The 16,838-nt window shown below is 43.9% G+C and overlaps 2 protein-coding genes across 6 annotated transcripts in view; both read right to left on the bottom strand.

Moving 5' to 3' along the window:
* Positions 1–7,648, bottom strand: part of SLC1A2 (solute carrier family 1 member 2) — an 82,588-nt gene extending 74,940 nt beyond the window's left edge. Inside the window, exon 1 of one of the 2 annotated variants that reach the window (XM_061462860.1) lies at positions 7,330–7,648. Coding sequence is in view for 1 of the 2 variants with exons in the window: in XM_061462859.1 (XP_061318843.1) it covers positions 7,042–7,058 (17 nt within the window). In the remaining variant the exon portion in view is untranslated. The other variant, XM_061462859.1, reaches the window with a different exon arrangement.
* A 4,193-nt stretch (positions 7,649–11,841) lies between these two features.
* Positions 11,842–16,838, bottom strand: part of PAMR1 (peptidase domain containing associated with muscle regeneration 1) — a 51,338-nt gene continuing 46,341 nt past the window's right edge. For all 4 annotated transcript variants that reach the window (XM_061462849.1, XM_061462850.1, XM_061462852.1 and 1 more), the window contains 3 exons: positions 14,980–15,212; positions 14,189–14,484; positions 11,842–12,912 (listed from right to left, as the gene is read on the bottom strand). In XM_061462849.1, the coding sequence (XP_061318833.1) occupies positions 12,376–12,912; positions 14,189–14,484; positions 14,980–15,212 (1,066 nt within the window). In that variant the 3' untranslated portion in view covers positions 11,842–12,375. The remainder of the gene's footprint in view (positions 12,913–14,188; positions 14,485–14,979; positions 15,213–16,838) is intronic.

Here is a 16,838-nt window from a genome sequence, read left to right as displayed (position 1 = left end):
CAAAAAAAGGCAAATATTTTTTTAGTCAACCAAAATGTGTCCTGAATACACAGTGTTTTCCTTTGTATCGGAGCACCTACTTCATTTTAGTATTCCTTTTTTCATTAGCCTTTTTTCAGTTGTAAATAAAATAGGCTTGAAATAAAAATGTTTGGGCTGAAACTAAGCATTTTTTTTAGAAGTATAAATTATATATTTCTCCTTTTTTTAATTCTCCCTCTGCCTTCTTTTCTTTAAAACACTTCAATTAATTTGATTTCTCAGACATGTCAGTGACCGTTAAATACTGTATTAGTGTGAATTTCATACCATCCTTACAAAGATGCCTATAATTAGCTGGGGTGTGCCTTAATTCTTTTATGCCTTGGTTGTTTTCTTCCTGGTAAGGATCCCCAGCTTGGAATTGCCTACACAGGATCAAATATGTTCTGGATAAAAGTTAGAAAATACAATCACTTTTGAACCTAGTCTGTTATCTCACCCAAGCACCAAGACCTATGTTGCAGCAAATTGTCTTAAAACTTTATATACACTGAGAGGCTTTGACATTAAATAGAAGTAGGATTAAATATATAAAATCACACTTACTTTTATTGCTTGCCTGCCTCTGGAAACAGCATTTTAAACTAATAAGCCAGAGGCTAAAAGCGTGAAATATTGTACTGACTTGGCAAGAAAGGAGATTTCATTAGCAGATAGACAATAACCGAGACAATGGATTTGACAGATCTAGTCAGTGTTTTCAAGAACTCATGCAATTAATTGCTCTAAATAGCAGGCATTGCAACAGATTGGGCTGGGGAAAGGAAGCCTGTAGATCAAGGGGAAACAGGAAGATCAAGGAGAAAAATTACACACAGTAATTTGCTAGTACAGTACTGCTTTGTACGCTGCGCTCTATGCGCACTTGTACATGCATATCTGCATGTACGCCCATGCAGGAGAGTGTACATATGTGCTTATCTGGGCAACGTGCTCTAGTGGAAGGCGTCCCTGCCCATGGCAGGGGGTTGGAACTAGATGAAACTAGATGATCTTAAGGTCCTTTTCAAACTAAACCAGTCTGTGATTCTCTGATTTATCTCACAGTAAAGCAAGACTTTTGAAAACATTAGCCATTTTTTAAGGAAGCACTATCCTCTTTCAGACTTTATCTATCAGCAGCAGTTGCTCTGGAAGGTCAGACTTAAAAAAAAATTCAATTAGTTTCAGATAGACTTCACCAAACCTCATACAAAAAAAAAGAAGAAACAAGTCCTAGGAAACTGGTATATTGGAGTCCAGAGGTCTATGAGCCAAGGAAATTCAGCATTGCCAAGACAATGCTAATAATTCTGAGTAGAGAAATATCAGCAACATGAGAAAAACATTGGCCAACAAAGAGATTTAGAATATGTGAAGTATATTAACTGGACACAGAAAGAAACTAATGCTGTAAGAATTAAAAGCACCATTACATATGCACCTGCTGGCCAGCTGTAGTGTTAAATGGGGGCAATTACTTTGCTGGGATGATCTGCAGGACCTCACTAAAATGACAATGCTTATTAGAGACCCACAGTATTGCTGTGAGACACCACAATGCCACTGTGGTCAAAGAACGACCACAGTACAGGACAAGCAGTGTGCAAACAAAATGAAAAATGTACTTCTCATCAGGACCATTCTGAGCCAGACACTTCAGCTTTCAACCTCAGGAGTTGTGTTGCTGCAGTCTGCATTAGAGAAGGGGATAACTGTATTTTCAGAGTTAGAACACTCAATGATATATTTCCTAATCTCTCTTATTAGGCTCTATAGTTTCTCCTCTGATTTTATATTGGTGTTCATTCACTGTTTATAATGCTTTGACAGGGTGGGGAGAAAGAACCTCTCCTCCAAGAAAAAGGATGGAGGTTAGAAAGAGAAGAGGAGACTCCAGGGAGACCTTAGAGCAGCTTCCAGTGCCTAAAGGGGCCAACAAGAAATCTGGAGAGGGACTTCTGACAAGGGCCTGTAGTGACAGGACAAGGGGGAATGGCTTTAACCTGACAGAGGGGAGATTGAGATGAGATTTTAGGAAGAAGCACAAACCATTCTGTGATTCTAATCCAATATGCTTTTTCCAGAAAGTTCAGAATTACCAAACCCCTATAGACTTTCTAAGGAGTATTTTATTCCTTGTGCATCTACATAAGAATCTGGATATGTAGAAAAATCAAGTTAATGCACTTTCCTTTTGAAAGTGCAAAGTTTTCAAGGCCAAACTGAAGTTTGGGGCTGTGAGAACTATTATGTCACCAGATGCATTCTAAGGAACATAAATTATCTTCTGTAGAGCTTAAATTCTATTTTATTGAAATCAGAGAGGGATTTGCAATGGACAACAATGAAATGAGGTCACAGCCCCAGCTGATATGTCTAATTAATAGGCTACATCCACTCCATCTGTCCCACAAAACGCTGAAGAAAGAGCATAGAATAAAACATCTCCATCCCGAGTCGGTGCTGCATAAAAGTAACAAATCCTGCATAAAAGTAACAGCAATTAGAGGATTTCATCCTCTGAAGTATCTAAACATTTGCACCAGCATATTTCATCAGATTTCTATTTAGGGGAATTTTGTGAGTAAATTACAGAGTAAGAACTCAGATTACAAGAAATCTGTGCTTATTGTACATATTGTGGCAGATCCTGAAAGCCCACTCTCCTATGTAGGTGCCTGAACCCTCCCATGAAATGCTAAGCTAGCCTTTCTGATTCACCTAGGTGTGTCCTGCTGTCTCTGGGCTAGGCATATAATACATGCTGCCAATCTCCCTTCCAGGATTTGTTTTGACGATGCAGCTTTTGGCTTGGCAAATGGCTTTAGGACTCCTGCTCCAAGATCTAAACCCACCACAGCCACATGACTAAAACACTAATCCTGTATAATAAATTAATTCTTAAGGTTCAACTTTGTTAAAGAAATGTTGACAGGTCAACTTCACATCCACAGGGCTGGATGCCAAGTAAAGTATGTATTATTTGTGCCTCCTGCATAAACTTTAAGTTTAATTGACTGATAATCATCTTTCCACAGCCAGTATAAAACCTGTGCACATTCCACACCACATGCTCTGTCTAATTTTAGAGAAATCAAATCATAGGCTCCCTGATGTGGACAAAACTCGTTTGCTGATTAGGTAGTACAGACAAACCATACCCATGATATATAGCGTCAGAGACAGTGAAACTTAGGATGAAGAGAGAGAGTACCTACAGAATGTAGGAACAATCGAGTTTGGAAAGGAGGAATGGACCACAGCATTGTTTGTTTGTTTCTTGTTAATGAGATACTGATAAAGTCAAATATGCAGACAGGAATCTCTGTAGCTTCCTAACAATGCCTGTGAACTGGAAGAAGGCTACCTGGCCAAAGCCATGGTGGGACTGCTCCAGGCTCACCTGCAGGCAGAGGGTTGAGCTCCTGGCTCAGACACACCTGCTCTGCCTGTGTTTAATTTACTGCTAAAAATGCAGTGATAGTGTCTCCTAGTGGCTATATTCTTTAAGGAACAGACCCAAACCCAAACATCACACCTGAAATTCCCACTCTTCAATAGTATACAAAATATAAACACCACCTGTAGACTTTTAGAGCACCTCAATCAGCATCACTCAAACAGGTAAAATCACATAAATAATTTAAATACTCAAGGTTTTAATATCTGAGTTACAAAGTCACATTCTGTTTTCACATGTAAAACCTATCTCTAGGTTATACAAAAATGGGTTGTTTGGTAGGTTTTTAACAGTAGCAAGGTGTTTCATCCTTTCTCTTTTGGAACAGTGACATTAAAGAGAGATGAGTGCCATAACAAACCATGTGAAGCAAGGTGTTCAGGACTTAACTCAAAGCCTGAAGCCAAGCATGGGCATAGATTGGATCAGAGTCCACCTCATTTAACCTTTAGGTCCTCTCAGACCCCATAAAAGCAAAGGAAATGTTAAAATGCTCCGCTATGGTAAGTCTCCACAGGTTGAACCTACCGCATACTGAGAACTACACCAGCACCACAATCCGTGATTATGAACTGATGTCACTGCATGTTAGAACCAAGTTAAGGACTCAGGAAAAGCAATGCTAGCATAGATCAGAAGGCCACTTCTCCTAGCAGCACCACAGTGCCTGCAGTCATGGCCAGCAGAGGACGTTTAAACAGAGTACATAAAACCAAGCAACCCTCAACAGTGTCAATACCCAGCTCTAGTCCTTCCTCCTTGAACCAGCTGTTTTCTGTTTCCAGCACCAGTTAACCACCAAAAATCCATCTTGGTAATGAGATCTGTATCCAGGGATTTTGATAAGGGAAGACTTAACAGTCAAGATACAATGTATTCAACAGTAAGCCAAAGCCCCACTAGCTGGAACTATGGCAAGGTAGACCCAGAAGACACATGGGTCTGATTTTGCCATGTTGGGGACATTTCTTTTCTAATTATCAACCAATTGAAGCTTCCTGTTGTCCACCATCCTCTTGGAACAGAAAGATTTGGGCAGCAAATTTCCATACATGGATAAGCTTCACCAAACAAGACACTGAAATTTAAAAAAAAAAAAAAAACAACACTGCAGAGGTGCAGACAAGGAAATCTTTCCTAGCAAATTCTGGCTCTAAGTGACCACTGCTTCTTTACCATGGCATATGGATTTGCCTCCCTCTATGTACACATCAGGGCCTTCTGCTGTTTGCCAGGTATCCTGTCACATCCCAACATCCCCACTTTAGGGATTTTATGTAAGCTCCCCTGTTAGAAGAGAAATAACACACTTCAAAAGTGGCTGGAGTAGTTCTATCACAACAAAATAAAGCCTCTATATACTCTGGATCTCTGCTAACGGGGAGTAACCTTGAACAGCCTAACAGCCACTAGAGATAAACCTGGAGTGAGACCGCTGTGTTCCCACCTCCAGCAGGTCTTTCTCCATGTACCTGTGTCTGTCTGAGATATACTGCCCTGCTTGCAGCAGCGGGCACTTTCTGCTACCTCTTTTCCATTGTGCCAGTGCTGGTGGAAAGCCTTTCTGGAACAGGTCTGGTCAGTATCACTTTCCCTGAGGATCCATATAGTGCCTGAGTTTGCTGACCTTTAGGACAGAGTGTGAAGCTTATCTCCATCCTCAGCATTTTACCTGAGGGGAAGGAAAGATAACAGTTCAGTTTTGGAAGAGGCTGTCACTGGCAAAAAGGGACTGGCAAGTGAAAAGCTTCCCACTCAACTTCTCCACACCTCCTTCAGCTATCGCTGAGCACTAGTTGAATCATACCAAATAAATAGTTTCAGCTTGTCTTAGACTCCATAAGTTTCCTAAAAAGTTTGAAAGCAAAGCCTAAACTTATTGTTTCTTTTCTCATCCTGACAATTTAGCTCTGTCCATTAAGGAAAGGAAAGGTGTACATCTGCGGAAGCCCTTGTTTTTTAGCCCACCTGTTCAGCCTGTTTCATTTACAACAACCTCTCTTTCTACAACCATTTAAAACTTCTTTTCATCCAAAGCTGACAATCCCACAAACACAGCCACCTCTTGTCATATCTCCTCTTATTAAACCCCTGCACAACAGGTGCCACATTTCCCCACTGGTCTGAAACAAGCAGAGACATCTACAGCCACCTTCTGTGACCAGAGCACCAGTGGGGAGTGAAAATCAGGGTAGCCCAAGGATACAGCAGGGACAGAGAAGACTGAGCTGCAATCCTATGGATGCAGGCCGGTTCCTCCATCTCCGAGCTTCTTCTTTGTGGCTGTCAGTATTTGTTGACTGTACCTAGTTAAGTGATTTTTGCTGTGAGAGGAAATGCTACAGGGCAGATTAAACTGCTAGGCTGCTATTAAACAAGGGTGTACAGACTTGGAGCAGAAATTCCCACAAAGACAAAGCAGCAGCAGCAAACAATAAGCTGGTTCCCTTTATCCCAGCCCTCTGAAGAGCCAGAAGGGCCCCACAGATCTGCCCTCTGCCACACCTGGGCATTGTCCTTCTCCTTAGCAGCCAGAGCTTACACTTCACAGCCTTCCACTCCTGCCAAGCCAACTGCTCAACAGCCTCTCCGCAGAGAGCCAGCTCCTTCCTTAGTCCAGGTAATGGGACACTTGCGCACACCCTCACAGACACATGCCAGGTTCTTTAAATCAGCTCAGCAAGTCTTTCAGCGCAAGAGACAGAGAAGCAACATAAACAGAGCTTCCTTCTGCCCTCTGCCCTCAGAGAGTCCTATCCAGAGCAGATCATGCTGATACAACCTGACAACATCCAGGGATAAGGCGGAGGCTCACACCAAACGCACTCTAATACTAGCAAGTATTATAAGAGGGCAGCCAGAGATCAAAGAAACATTTCCTTTTCTTTCTTACTCCCAGTAAACTGAAAAAGCCCCCAGCCCCATCAAAGTGACCAAGTGACTGATCTTGTCATGGGTAGGGAGAAGGGTTTCCTTCTCAGGGACGTTACCAGGGCTTGAACTGTGTTTGCTTTTCTTTAAAGCCTCTTGTATAACCCTTCACCCTTCACAGCAGTTCTCTTGCTAGCACTGTAATGCATTTGGCACAAAACTGCAAAATTGCAAAACTCCTTGAGAAGTTGGATTTGTTTGTTGCCGGCTTGAGGGGCGGGTGGGGGAACAGCTCCCCAGTTCTTCCTGAACTATGTATTATTATTATTATTATACTTAGGAGGCTACTTCCGCCTCCACCTGAGTTAACCATTCACTTGTCTTCTTCTTCCAGGCAGGTGGTATAAGCTTGATCTGCCCTCCAGGGGTTAAATAAAGAAGTGGTGCGAGGAAAAACAGAACCTTTCGAGTTGCTCATATTTGAAATTCTTTTTTTTCCCTCTCTTTCTCCCTCTCCTGAATGGGGTTAGTTCGCTTCTCTTTCCCTCTCGCTCCTTGAATTATTCCGTTAGGGAATGACGAGGACTAACAATGAAGCAGATGCCTGGAAACTGTTATCCAAAGCACAATGCCGGACCACCCTCCACCCTCGCGTTACCTCCCTCCCCGCAGACAGTCGCCCTCACCCTTCCGTCGATGCCATGGTCCAGAAAGCCCCCCTGTCTTCTCGGGAGTCCGAGGGGTTATTTTCGGCAGGAGGAGGTTGGCTCTCTGGGATAACCTTAGCTCGCGGCTGCGAAGGAGCACGCAATTCCTTGTAATCCTTGGGGGCTCCGCAGGGCGAGGATCCGGCAGCTCCGCTCCCCGCCGCTCCCCCGCCCCGCAGCGGGCTCGCCGTGCCCCGGAGACCAGCAGTGCCCGCCGGCCAGAGGAGGAGGAGGAGGAAGAGGAGGAAAAGGAGGAGGAGCGGGCACCTGGGCTGCGGTCCCCGGCGCCCTCCCCTCGCCGCGGGGTGTGTGTCTGTCCGTGTGTCTGTGTGTGCGAGCGGTGGGGGCGTCTTCACACCGGCGCGGCGCTGGCGGAGGCAGGATTGGAAGGTTTTAGCCCTCGAGCCGTGGATTTGCAGTCAATCCCTCTCTATTTTAGGCGCGGGCTGACATCACGAGCGCTGTTACTCCTATACATGCCCCCAGCCGCTCCTTGCCAGCAGCGGGCAGGGGGTGGAGCGGAGGGACCCCCTCGCAGGGGGAGGGTCGGGTGCTGCCCACCGCGACCTGCCCCACTCGCTGCCGACCGCCACCGCCTCCCCGGGGCAGGCCCGGCCCCCCGCGATGGGACTCGGGGCAGCCGGCCGAGAGCGGCGGGGAGGAGCGTGTCCAATACACACACACCCCCGGGGGGGTCCGGTTGCGGCCGCATTTCCTCTGCCGAGTGCGCGGGTCGGCACTCCGCGATCCCGCAGCCGAGGCACCTGCCCCGTCACGCCGCGGCGGCAGCAGCCTCCCGAGGCCGGTTCAGCCCTTCGCGAGAGCCATGCTGTCTCGACGGCCCGGTGCTGTGTGCTGACCGCGGCAGCAGCACCCGGGGGCCGTGGCGAGGGGAGAGCGGGACTACACCGAGAGCTATGGGCCCCTGCCCTGCCCGGCCCGGCCCGGCGCGGCCCTGCGTCTCCGGGCGGTGCTGCCCCCTGCCGGGAAGGCGCCTCCGCGGTGGCCCCACCTGCTGGGTCCAGGCCGGAGCAGCGAGGCCCCGAGGAGACTCGGCTGTGATTGCAGCGTGGGGTGGAACGTCGTCGTTTCAGTAGCTGCGCTCCGGTGCTGTGGCACGGGTCGCTCGTGGCGTGTCAGGACACTGCCGTGAACCTCGGCTTCAGTTTCCCGCAGCTGAGGCTCCTCTTGACAACCTCGGTGCTGTCTATCTGGGGACAACACAAGAGGGACATGGATCTATTGGAGAAAGGCCAGAGGAGACCACAAAGATGCTCAAAGCCCTCAAAGGGCTGGAGCAGTTCTGCCGTGGAGACAGGCTGAGAGAGCTGGGCTTGTTCAGCCTGGAGAAGAGAGGCTCCGGGATGACCTTAGAGCAACTTCCAGTGCCTAAAGGGGCTGACAAGAAATGTGGAGAGGGGCTTTTGACAAGGGCCTGTAGTGACAGGACAAGGGGGAATGGCTTTAACCTGACAGAGGGGAGATTGAGATGAGATATTAGACAGAAGTGTTTCCCTGTGAGGGTGCTGAGGCACTGGCACAGGTTGCCAAGAGAAGCTGTGGCTGCCCCATCCCCAGCAGTGTTCAAGGTCAGGTTGGATAGGGCTCGGAGCAACCTGGTCTAGTGGAAAGTGTCCCTGCCCGTGTCAGGTTGAGCTTTAAAGTCCCTTCCAACCCAAAGCAGACTATGATTCTCTGAACCTGATGTCCTGTTTCACAGGGAGCCAACATTTCTGCCATAGCCTGTTCTCTCTGTCCCAAGGATGCAGCACAAAGCCAACAGCCATGCAGGAATCCCTCTTTCACAATACCGAGCCACAAGGCTGCAGGAGATGCACCATGGAGCAAAGGCTGCCTGACCCTGCCCACTGCTCCCACTCCCCTAGGATGCCTTTCCTGCAACCATGCTGATCCTGTCCTTACAAATGGCAGGATGCAGCTTAGCATGCATTCCCTCATCCTAATCAAATACATTTTTTTTCCTGTGATCTTACCATGGACTTAGGTTTTCAAGGGAAACAAGTTTCCTGGGCAATTCCATTAGAGGCACGGAGGTATGCGTGGTAAGAGCATGTATTCAGTATGTCTGTTGCCTTACAGTCTTATTTTTCAGCTAAGCACCCTGGCTTTTGGAAGGAATTTAATGCACCCCCAGCCCCAAATACATACAAAGAGAGAAGTATAGATCCATTTGAGAGGGTAAGAATGCAGAAAGTGGTTTGGCTGTCTTTTGGTTTTCTTTCATAGCAACATCTTTAGTGCCTTTCCAGAATGCACAGCTCTTCCTCAGAGGGAAGATGTGTTGCTATCCAAGTTGTGCTGTTTCACACCCTTCTCCCAACAGATGGCCTAGATCCTCACCTGTTTAGAAAGAGATGTTTGAAATAGCTTTGCATTTCAAAAGCAGACCCTAGCTATCAAAGGGATTAGTGATTCCTTCTCACAGATTGGGTTTTTCCAAACATTCATCCCTATTTTGAGCAACCTGGTCTAGTGGAAGGTGTTCCTGCCCATGGCAGGGGTGTGGAATTGGATGAACTTTAAGGTCCCTTCCAACCCAAGCCATTCTATGATTCTATGATAGGTCATACAACAACAGAGATAAAACCATTGTTTGAATTTAGAGATTAGCCAGAATTGAATCTAGCATTCCAATGTCATTGAGGCTCAGAAGTAGAACCAAATGCTACAGGTAATTCATCTTTCTATAAAAGACTATACTGAAATCTGAATCCCAGGGTTGAAGATAGCCTGACCACTTCTTGCTTCTGTTTTCTTGAAGAGTATCATGACTGTAAAAAGAAGAGCACACACAGCTGTCACAAGCTCCTGTGATTTTCACTCCCTTAATTCCTGCAAGTTTCTCTTCAAGAGCATACTTTCATTTTATACACAATCAGTGATCAGCTGTATTGTTGCCCAGAAACTTTCAGCTATTCCTTGCCAGATCTGTGAGTGGTTTGAAGCCAAATGGGGATGTGATTCAATACCAAGGAGGAGTTAAGAGGATCAATAACCCTAGGCATGGCTGATTTTTAGTGAAAGGAAAAGAGTGAGGGCTAAAGCTAGAATTAAGACAGACTTTTGCAGATTGGTGTGGACTGCCAAGTTCTCTGATGGGTAAATCTGAGAGAAAACAAAAAAACAAACCCACATCTAGGGCTTCTTCTCTCAGTTGTAGCAGTGAAGAGTAATGTTATGGAGAGCAGTGCACTCATGGAGTCAAGACTGAGAGAAGAACCAGCCCACAGATCTTTATGATTTCTGTTTTAGAAGATAATTTCTCTTACTATTAGAGTGTGGAGACTCTGATTTAATGTCATCACAGAAGATCTCTGACTGGGCAAGCCAGACTCCAGCAAACAATTCTATTCCTTTCTCAATCTATTCATTGATACTGTTGGAGGAAATGCATGTTGACTTTCTGCAAATCTGCTCTTGCCAAAACTGTCACCTAATTTCCTTTAACCCCTTCTGTCAGCAGGGGAGTACCACACGTTCACTGGCACATGTTCCTCTCAGCAGAGGAATGAAACATGTCTTATTTTTCACATTTAATTATGAATTTTTGGTGCTCTTGTTGCCACGCAGTTTGACAGCCAAGCATAATCTCCTGGCAGGAGGAGGCTGGGAAACAAGATAAAGATAAACAATATACTTTAGTTGTAGCCTTTACATTTTTGGATTCAAGCAACATCATCCCGGGTCCTGTTGCCAGTGAAAATAAGAAAAGTGCAAAACCATAATGCATTAAATCTTTCTGCCCAGGAAAGCAAAAAAATAAATTACATGGAGTGACATCGAGTAGTAATTGTCCTTTTAGCAGCAATTTTCAGGTTCAAAAGTAGGTGGAAACTACTGAATGCTGAGAAACTCTTCACAAGATTTCACAGCATCAGAGAATTGCAGCTGAAATCAGAGTTGTTATCTTACAATTGCCATAGCAGTGCAGTAGGCTACAACACATCTTCAGGGGCTGAGTCCTTCTTAGTGAGAGTACTAAATACTTTCATCAGAGCCCCAACCGTGACATGCAACTATTGCTGTGAGCTGTTTTGGGCACTGTAATAATTTGGAGGTGTTACGAACACCATGGTGTCAGAGATGCCTTATCCAGGAGTCATTACTTATGGAAGATATTCCCCGTCCCTACTCCCCAACTTTTACTAGGGCTCATCTCTAATCTTTAGCTACAACTGAATGGAGAACGATTTAATGAAAAGGAGAAGTGATTAAGGACCACGAGGACACCAAAATCTCTCTACTGCACTACACGCCCAATGGGAGAATCTTATACTTTAATGTCAAACAGTCTGGTAAAGAAAAGCCTCTGCTAAATGTGAGGAAGGACATTGTTCTTCACCCTGAAGAGCTACAGAAGAGCTGTTTTGCCACAACAGTATATGAATCAGAAGTTCTTCTGAGCTTTTCATAGGTCTTCCTTTGAAATAATCTACATGGAAAAATGTTTTTAAAAGTATGTTTTAGGATTTCATCCATTCAAGATACAAGTGGGAGAGAACTCCCCTGTATATTTCATTGCAATGGATCATGTACAACAATAGTAGCACTGGATGTATTAGGGTTAAAAAAAAAAAAAAATATTGAAAAAAAAGTTGTTATTCACGTAGTAATTGAATTTTGTGCTAATTCTGCATTTCAGTGTGCCTGAAGAGTCCCAGGTGAGAGTCACGTGCAAACAGACAAGGGCAGTAGAGCGTCTCTCGAGTGTGACACAGATAAAGCAACAAGGAATCTGCATAATGTCAGACATAGATATGTAGGTTAAAAAAAAACAAACAATGGTTTATTTAAATGTGTAAAGTACTTGGGAGGGAAAAAGATTACATTGTATTATGGCAATACAGAGAGCACACCCCATAACAAGCTCATCTATCGAATGAATTCAGGCTACTCTTTTCCAGCTTCTCAATCCGTTCACATGGATCCTTGGGAGAGGCTTGCTGTTGCTTTCTCTAGGGGACTCCACACTACAGATGAGTTTCAGTCAGAATTTGCTGTCCTGTTTCTGTGTGTCAGACTTTTCTGTGTGTCAGACTAAGGAGCAGAGCATCATCCTCCCACCAGGGGAGACAGGCAAAATACGGCAAAAACTTCTCATGCACTAAGACCCTTTGTCATGGGTTGAATAAAAGTAACCTGATGGAACATCTGATCCTAGGACAAATTACCAGGCTGTCTGCCTTAACCTTATCCCACATGTGATTCATGACTGGGATAAGAAGCCTAATGCAGCAGAGACTGAGAGAGATATTACGATAGCTGTAAAATGCCATTTCCAGGCATGGCTTTTTATTTCAGATTCTTCTCAATCCAGTCTTTGAAAGGAAGAGCTTTGGTATAGCCACTGTAGAGTTCTAGGCTGCAAGATTTATCATAACCCCAGCTCACTAATCCCATCAGGTGCCACCTTAGCTCAGAAGATGCTTTTCCGGGCAAAGTTATAGCTGCAATCCCACCAGTCTCTGCAGGGCAGATATTAGAAAAGGTGGTGTGGTCTCGTTTGGCACAGAACATGCTGTCGGTGATGCTGACTTGTATCCCATTATCCTCATACTGTTGCTCACACAACAGTGAATCCACCATCCGAACAGCTCCCATGCGGATTGTGTCATTCTTGTATCCAGGATCTTTAATATCGGCCAATACTCTCCAGCCAGTAACCGTTATTTTTAAATCCTCTGTGGATGAAGTCAAGTCATGAGAAGATGACAAGCAAATGGGTTGAACACGACTGCTGATTCTGGCTTTGTCCAAGAGTTTTATGATAGCTATGTCAGAGTCAAGTAATATAGGGTCATAATTGGGATGCACTATAATGGCAGAAATCTGGGGAGCAGGAAAAATCATAAAGTTAACAGCAGTGGCAAGGCAACAGCACTCTTTCCACAGTACTATAATACATGTTAGTTCATTTTGCATACTTCTCCTTGACCCTCCAATCCCAATCTGTTTTTTCACCATAGTGTTCACTCAAATGAGAAGCATAAAAAGAGATGAAGCATCTTCTATTTTATTTTTTTTTATCTTGGGTTTCAATACAGTTTTTATGGCCTGAAACTCTTCCTAATGATGAGAAGTCAAGTTATTCTCATCAAAATAGGGAGTTAATGTTCAGTTCAAGTTTTTCCAGTTTGCTAAAAATATTTAAACTGCCATGTTCTCTTCAGCCTGGAGAATTTGAAGCGGGGGGGGGGGGGGGGGGGGGGGCAGTGTTTTTGAATTGAAATGTTATTTTCTAATTGAAATTCAACCATCTTCCCACTAGGGAAGAATACATTTTATGTACTGGGGCTGAAGCTTTACTGCTATTATGTTGGGGCTAAAGCTTTACTGCTAGTTACCTCGATGAAAACACTACAAGAACAGATAGTATTCCTATAAGGAAATATTGTAAATAATATGCATTTCTCAAAAGGAAAAGTCTGAAAAAGCTGGAATTAGAGAAAGAAACTAAAAATGGGGGAGAGGGGGAAAGAATCAAATTAACTCTGATTTCTTGGATAAAATCCACTAACTCACTCAATACCCCGCCACTCCAGAAAAAGACACACACAGCCAAAGTTGCTGTATTTCTCCTCATTTTGACTCCAGCCTTTCAGTTCTACTTGAAAAACACAGTTGGTGAGCCTGAGGTACTATTTTTGGAGCTAGAGTCAGACATGAACTTCTTCTGAGTTTAGAGCTGTACAGCCTTGGGGCTGAGATGTGAAATGTGCTCATGGTATCAAACCAGGATCTATAGCACAAGTGTTTCCCTCATAAATAATGGTGATCACTTTTGACAGTAGCTGGCATCTTTTCTACTTTTTTTTTTTCTGGCAATATCACTCAAGACTTTATGACCCATGGAACCTGAGCTATTTTCTTAGTGATCTGTGTTAGGGGGTGAACATAGGAGTTGAACAGTGTCAGGGGAATTTAATGAAATGCAGCATATGCCCTCCTTGTGCCTTGTTCTGTCCTCTGAGTCTCTAGGTATACATTTGAAATAACCATGTGTAAACCAATATATTGCTCTAAGGACAACCTTCTTCTCCCTCTGTAAGACATATGGGATCAGCATCTGCTTGTACTTATCATTTTCCACTCCCAGCAGACTTACCCGCAGGTTCTGGATAGTCTTTTCATCCCTGTCATCATCTCTATAGAATTTCCCCAGAACCACCTTAAGCTCTGCTGCCTTGAGCACAATGGTCTTGCCCAGGTCAGTGACACAGTGAGCTGCCACCACCACAGTGCGCTCGTTCACCAGAGCCCCACTGCAGATGAGGATCCAGGCCCCTTTCCGGAGACTGTTCTCCTTCATGCCGTTGGCTGTCCGATAGATTGCTGCTTGCCAGGGCCACCTCATAGAGGTCACTGTCTTCTGAAGGGTGATGTTTTCTGCTTTTCCACAGACTGAGGAAACATGAACCAAGAATGAGGTAACACCTTTTCCCCACCACAAAATCTGAATGTCACTCTTGATTTCTGCTTGGGATGTGCCAAAAGAAACCAAATTGCAATGGTTAGCATGAGGGATAGCTCTCTAATTAACCTTTGTCTCCAACCTGTGAAATTATAATATAAGAGTATTTTATATAGTTTAAAAAAAATAAACTTACAATTTTCCCCTTATTGTCTGAATTCCTGGATGAAGTAGGAATGTGGACTTAGCTCAGGTGAATTTTCATGACAACCTTATCAAGCTGCACTATAATGAGACAACTGCATAAAGAAATGGAAAGAGTATCCCTGATTGACATATCCTCCAAGCTTTGCTGCTCCTATCTCCCCATCTGGAAGCAGAGGCAACCTGCACAGCTGAGACTCCCTTATTTTCTAAGATGAATATACATCCTGTTCTCCCATCCCTACAGAGATGTGTGCATTCTTTCTGTCTTGGAGACTCACTTGGAATACACACAGGGGCTCTCCCACTCCATTTTCCTGTCTTCAGACAAGTCCTCCTGCTGCTGCCCAGGCGGCGGTAGAAAGGAGAAATGCACTCATACTGAAGCTGGGTGTGCAGATGCTGGTACCCTGGGGGTAGATCTCCAAACGGTGGTGCTGGCTTTTTGGTGGGATAGATGTCAAGCTTTTGCTTGCTGAATGCAGATGAGTAAAGTTGATGTAAAGGTGTTTCCCTGTTTCAAGGCACAAAGAACACAAGGTAATAATAATGATGATAATGATTATGATGATATAATAATAATTATGATTATGATAATAATGATGATGAGAAGAAGAAGAAGAAGAATAGTGATCATTACCATATCTTTATGACCAGCTGTGTTAAGTATCATTTAAAAGCATATCAAGTTTGCTTGTAAAAGAACAAGACAAAAATACCAATCCAACATGGATTAGCAGTACTCCCATTTACATCCCAGCTATTTTATTTACATATAAATATGTATATAAATATCCATTTGAATTTAAAAAGCACATATGTTGATAAATTTTCTACTTGTGTCCTTTTTTCTTTTTTTTAAATTTTACAGTTTCTCTATTGCAACCAGTTGCCTCTGAATGTGGAACAGCTTTTGCCATTCGCAACAGAACTGAGAGACCACATTTTTAGACAAAGAAATTACACTGGAGTTGGCATTGCCATAATTAGCTCTAACTAGAGAAGAGATGGGCACATCTTTTCTCTAGTGAACATTTTAATAGGCAGCATTAGGAATTGATTCAGATTAAATCATGTTGATAAAGTTGCTTGATTTACCAGTTAGCAGAGATAATTGTCTCACCACAGAGATTTCATGACTGCAGTAGTTACTAAGCTTCTATTTAGAAATTGTACTGATTAGCTGAAACATGACACATAATTAAAAAAAATAGATATATGCACCAGCCTAGATATAGACCATAAGCTTGACTACAGTCAAATGTTCATCACTTAGAATGTGTCCCTTACTCTAATGCTTAAAAGTACATTTCTACAGAAAAAAACCAAACCACCCCACTCCCCCAAAAAAAAAAAAAAAAATTTATGACTGAAAATTTCAGCAAGAAATTAACTTCCCTTGAGAATTCTGGTACTGTTGCATCCAGAAAAGCCATAAGAATGTGGTTTTTTCAAGTGGCAATTCCATTTTTTATCACAGAGAGACACAGCCTGCTTCTATCAGATAGAATCTGTGAGGCAGTACAAGACAGCACTCAAGTAAAGAAAGAACAAGCAGAATGACAATTTTCTTATATTTTGGACAAAGGATGAGAGCTGCTGTGGTCATGCTTAGACTGCCAGGGTCCCATTCCCTACTTGCATGTGACCTTGCAGTAGTGTTTAGTCAACACTTCTCCTCACTATTAAGCTATGAAATGGAGATCCTACTTCAAGGGGTAAGAGTCAATACACATGAGGTGCTGCGATGATGCTATGGAGGTGGGGGCATGTATGCCGTTTCATACAGCTCTTGTTAATATCTGAAACATTTAGCAGAGAAAGACCTGTGTTGAAAAGTCAATTAAGAAATTTAAGTAAGAAGAATCCCCTGATGACTAGTAAAGCCTCCTGATGGCTTCTCAGGGCCACCTCTACAATCATGCATCACACAGCTGGAGAGTGGGAGAGTATTTGGGAGGTATGTGCTTGCCTCGTTCCTAAAGTCTCTAGGCAACTGCTACTAGTCATTGCCAGCAGCAGGATATGGCTTGAGCTGGACCTTTATTCTGACCTGGTATGGTCATTCCTAAAACCAAAGATGAGGCCAGTTCTTGGTTCTTGCACTGCATCTAAAAATAAATGAATCGTGTACTGGGAA

The sequence above is a fragment of the Pezoporus flaviventris genome, unplaced genomic scaffold (genome assembly GCF_033815535.1).
Source record: "Pezoporus flaviventris isolate CSIRO_AGI_PZ_B2104156 unplaced genomic scaffold, CSIRO_AGI_Pfla_v1 ptg000036l, whole genome shotgun sequence".
NCBI lineage: Eukaryota > Metazoa > Chordata > Aves > Psittaciformes > Psittacidae > Pezoporus > Pezoporus flaviventris.
The sequence above is the reverse complement of the archived record's forward strand: the minus strand, read 5'-3'. Positions and strand labels throughout refer to the sequence as shown.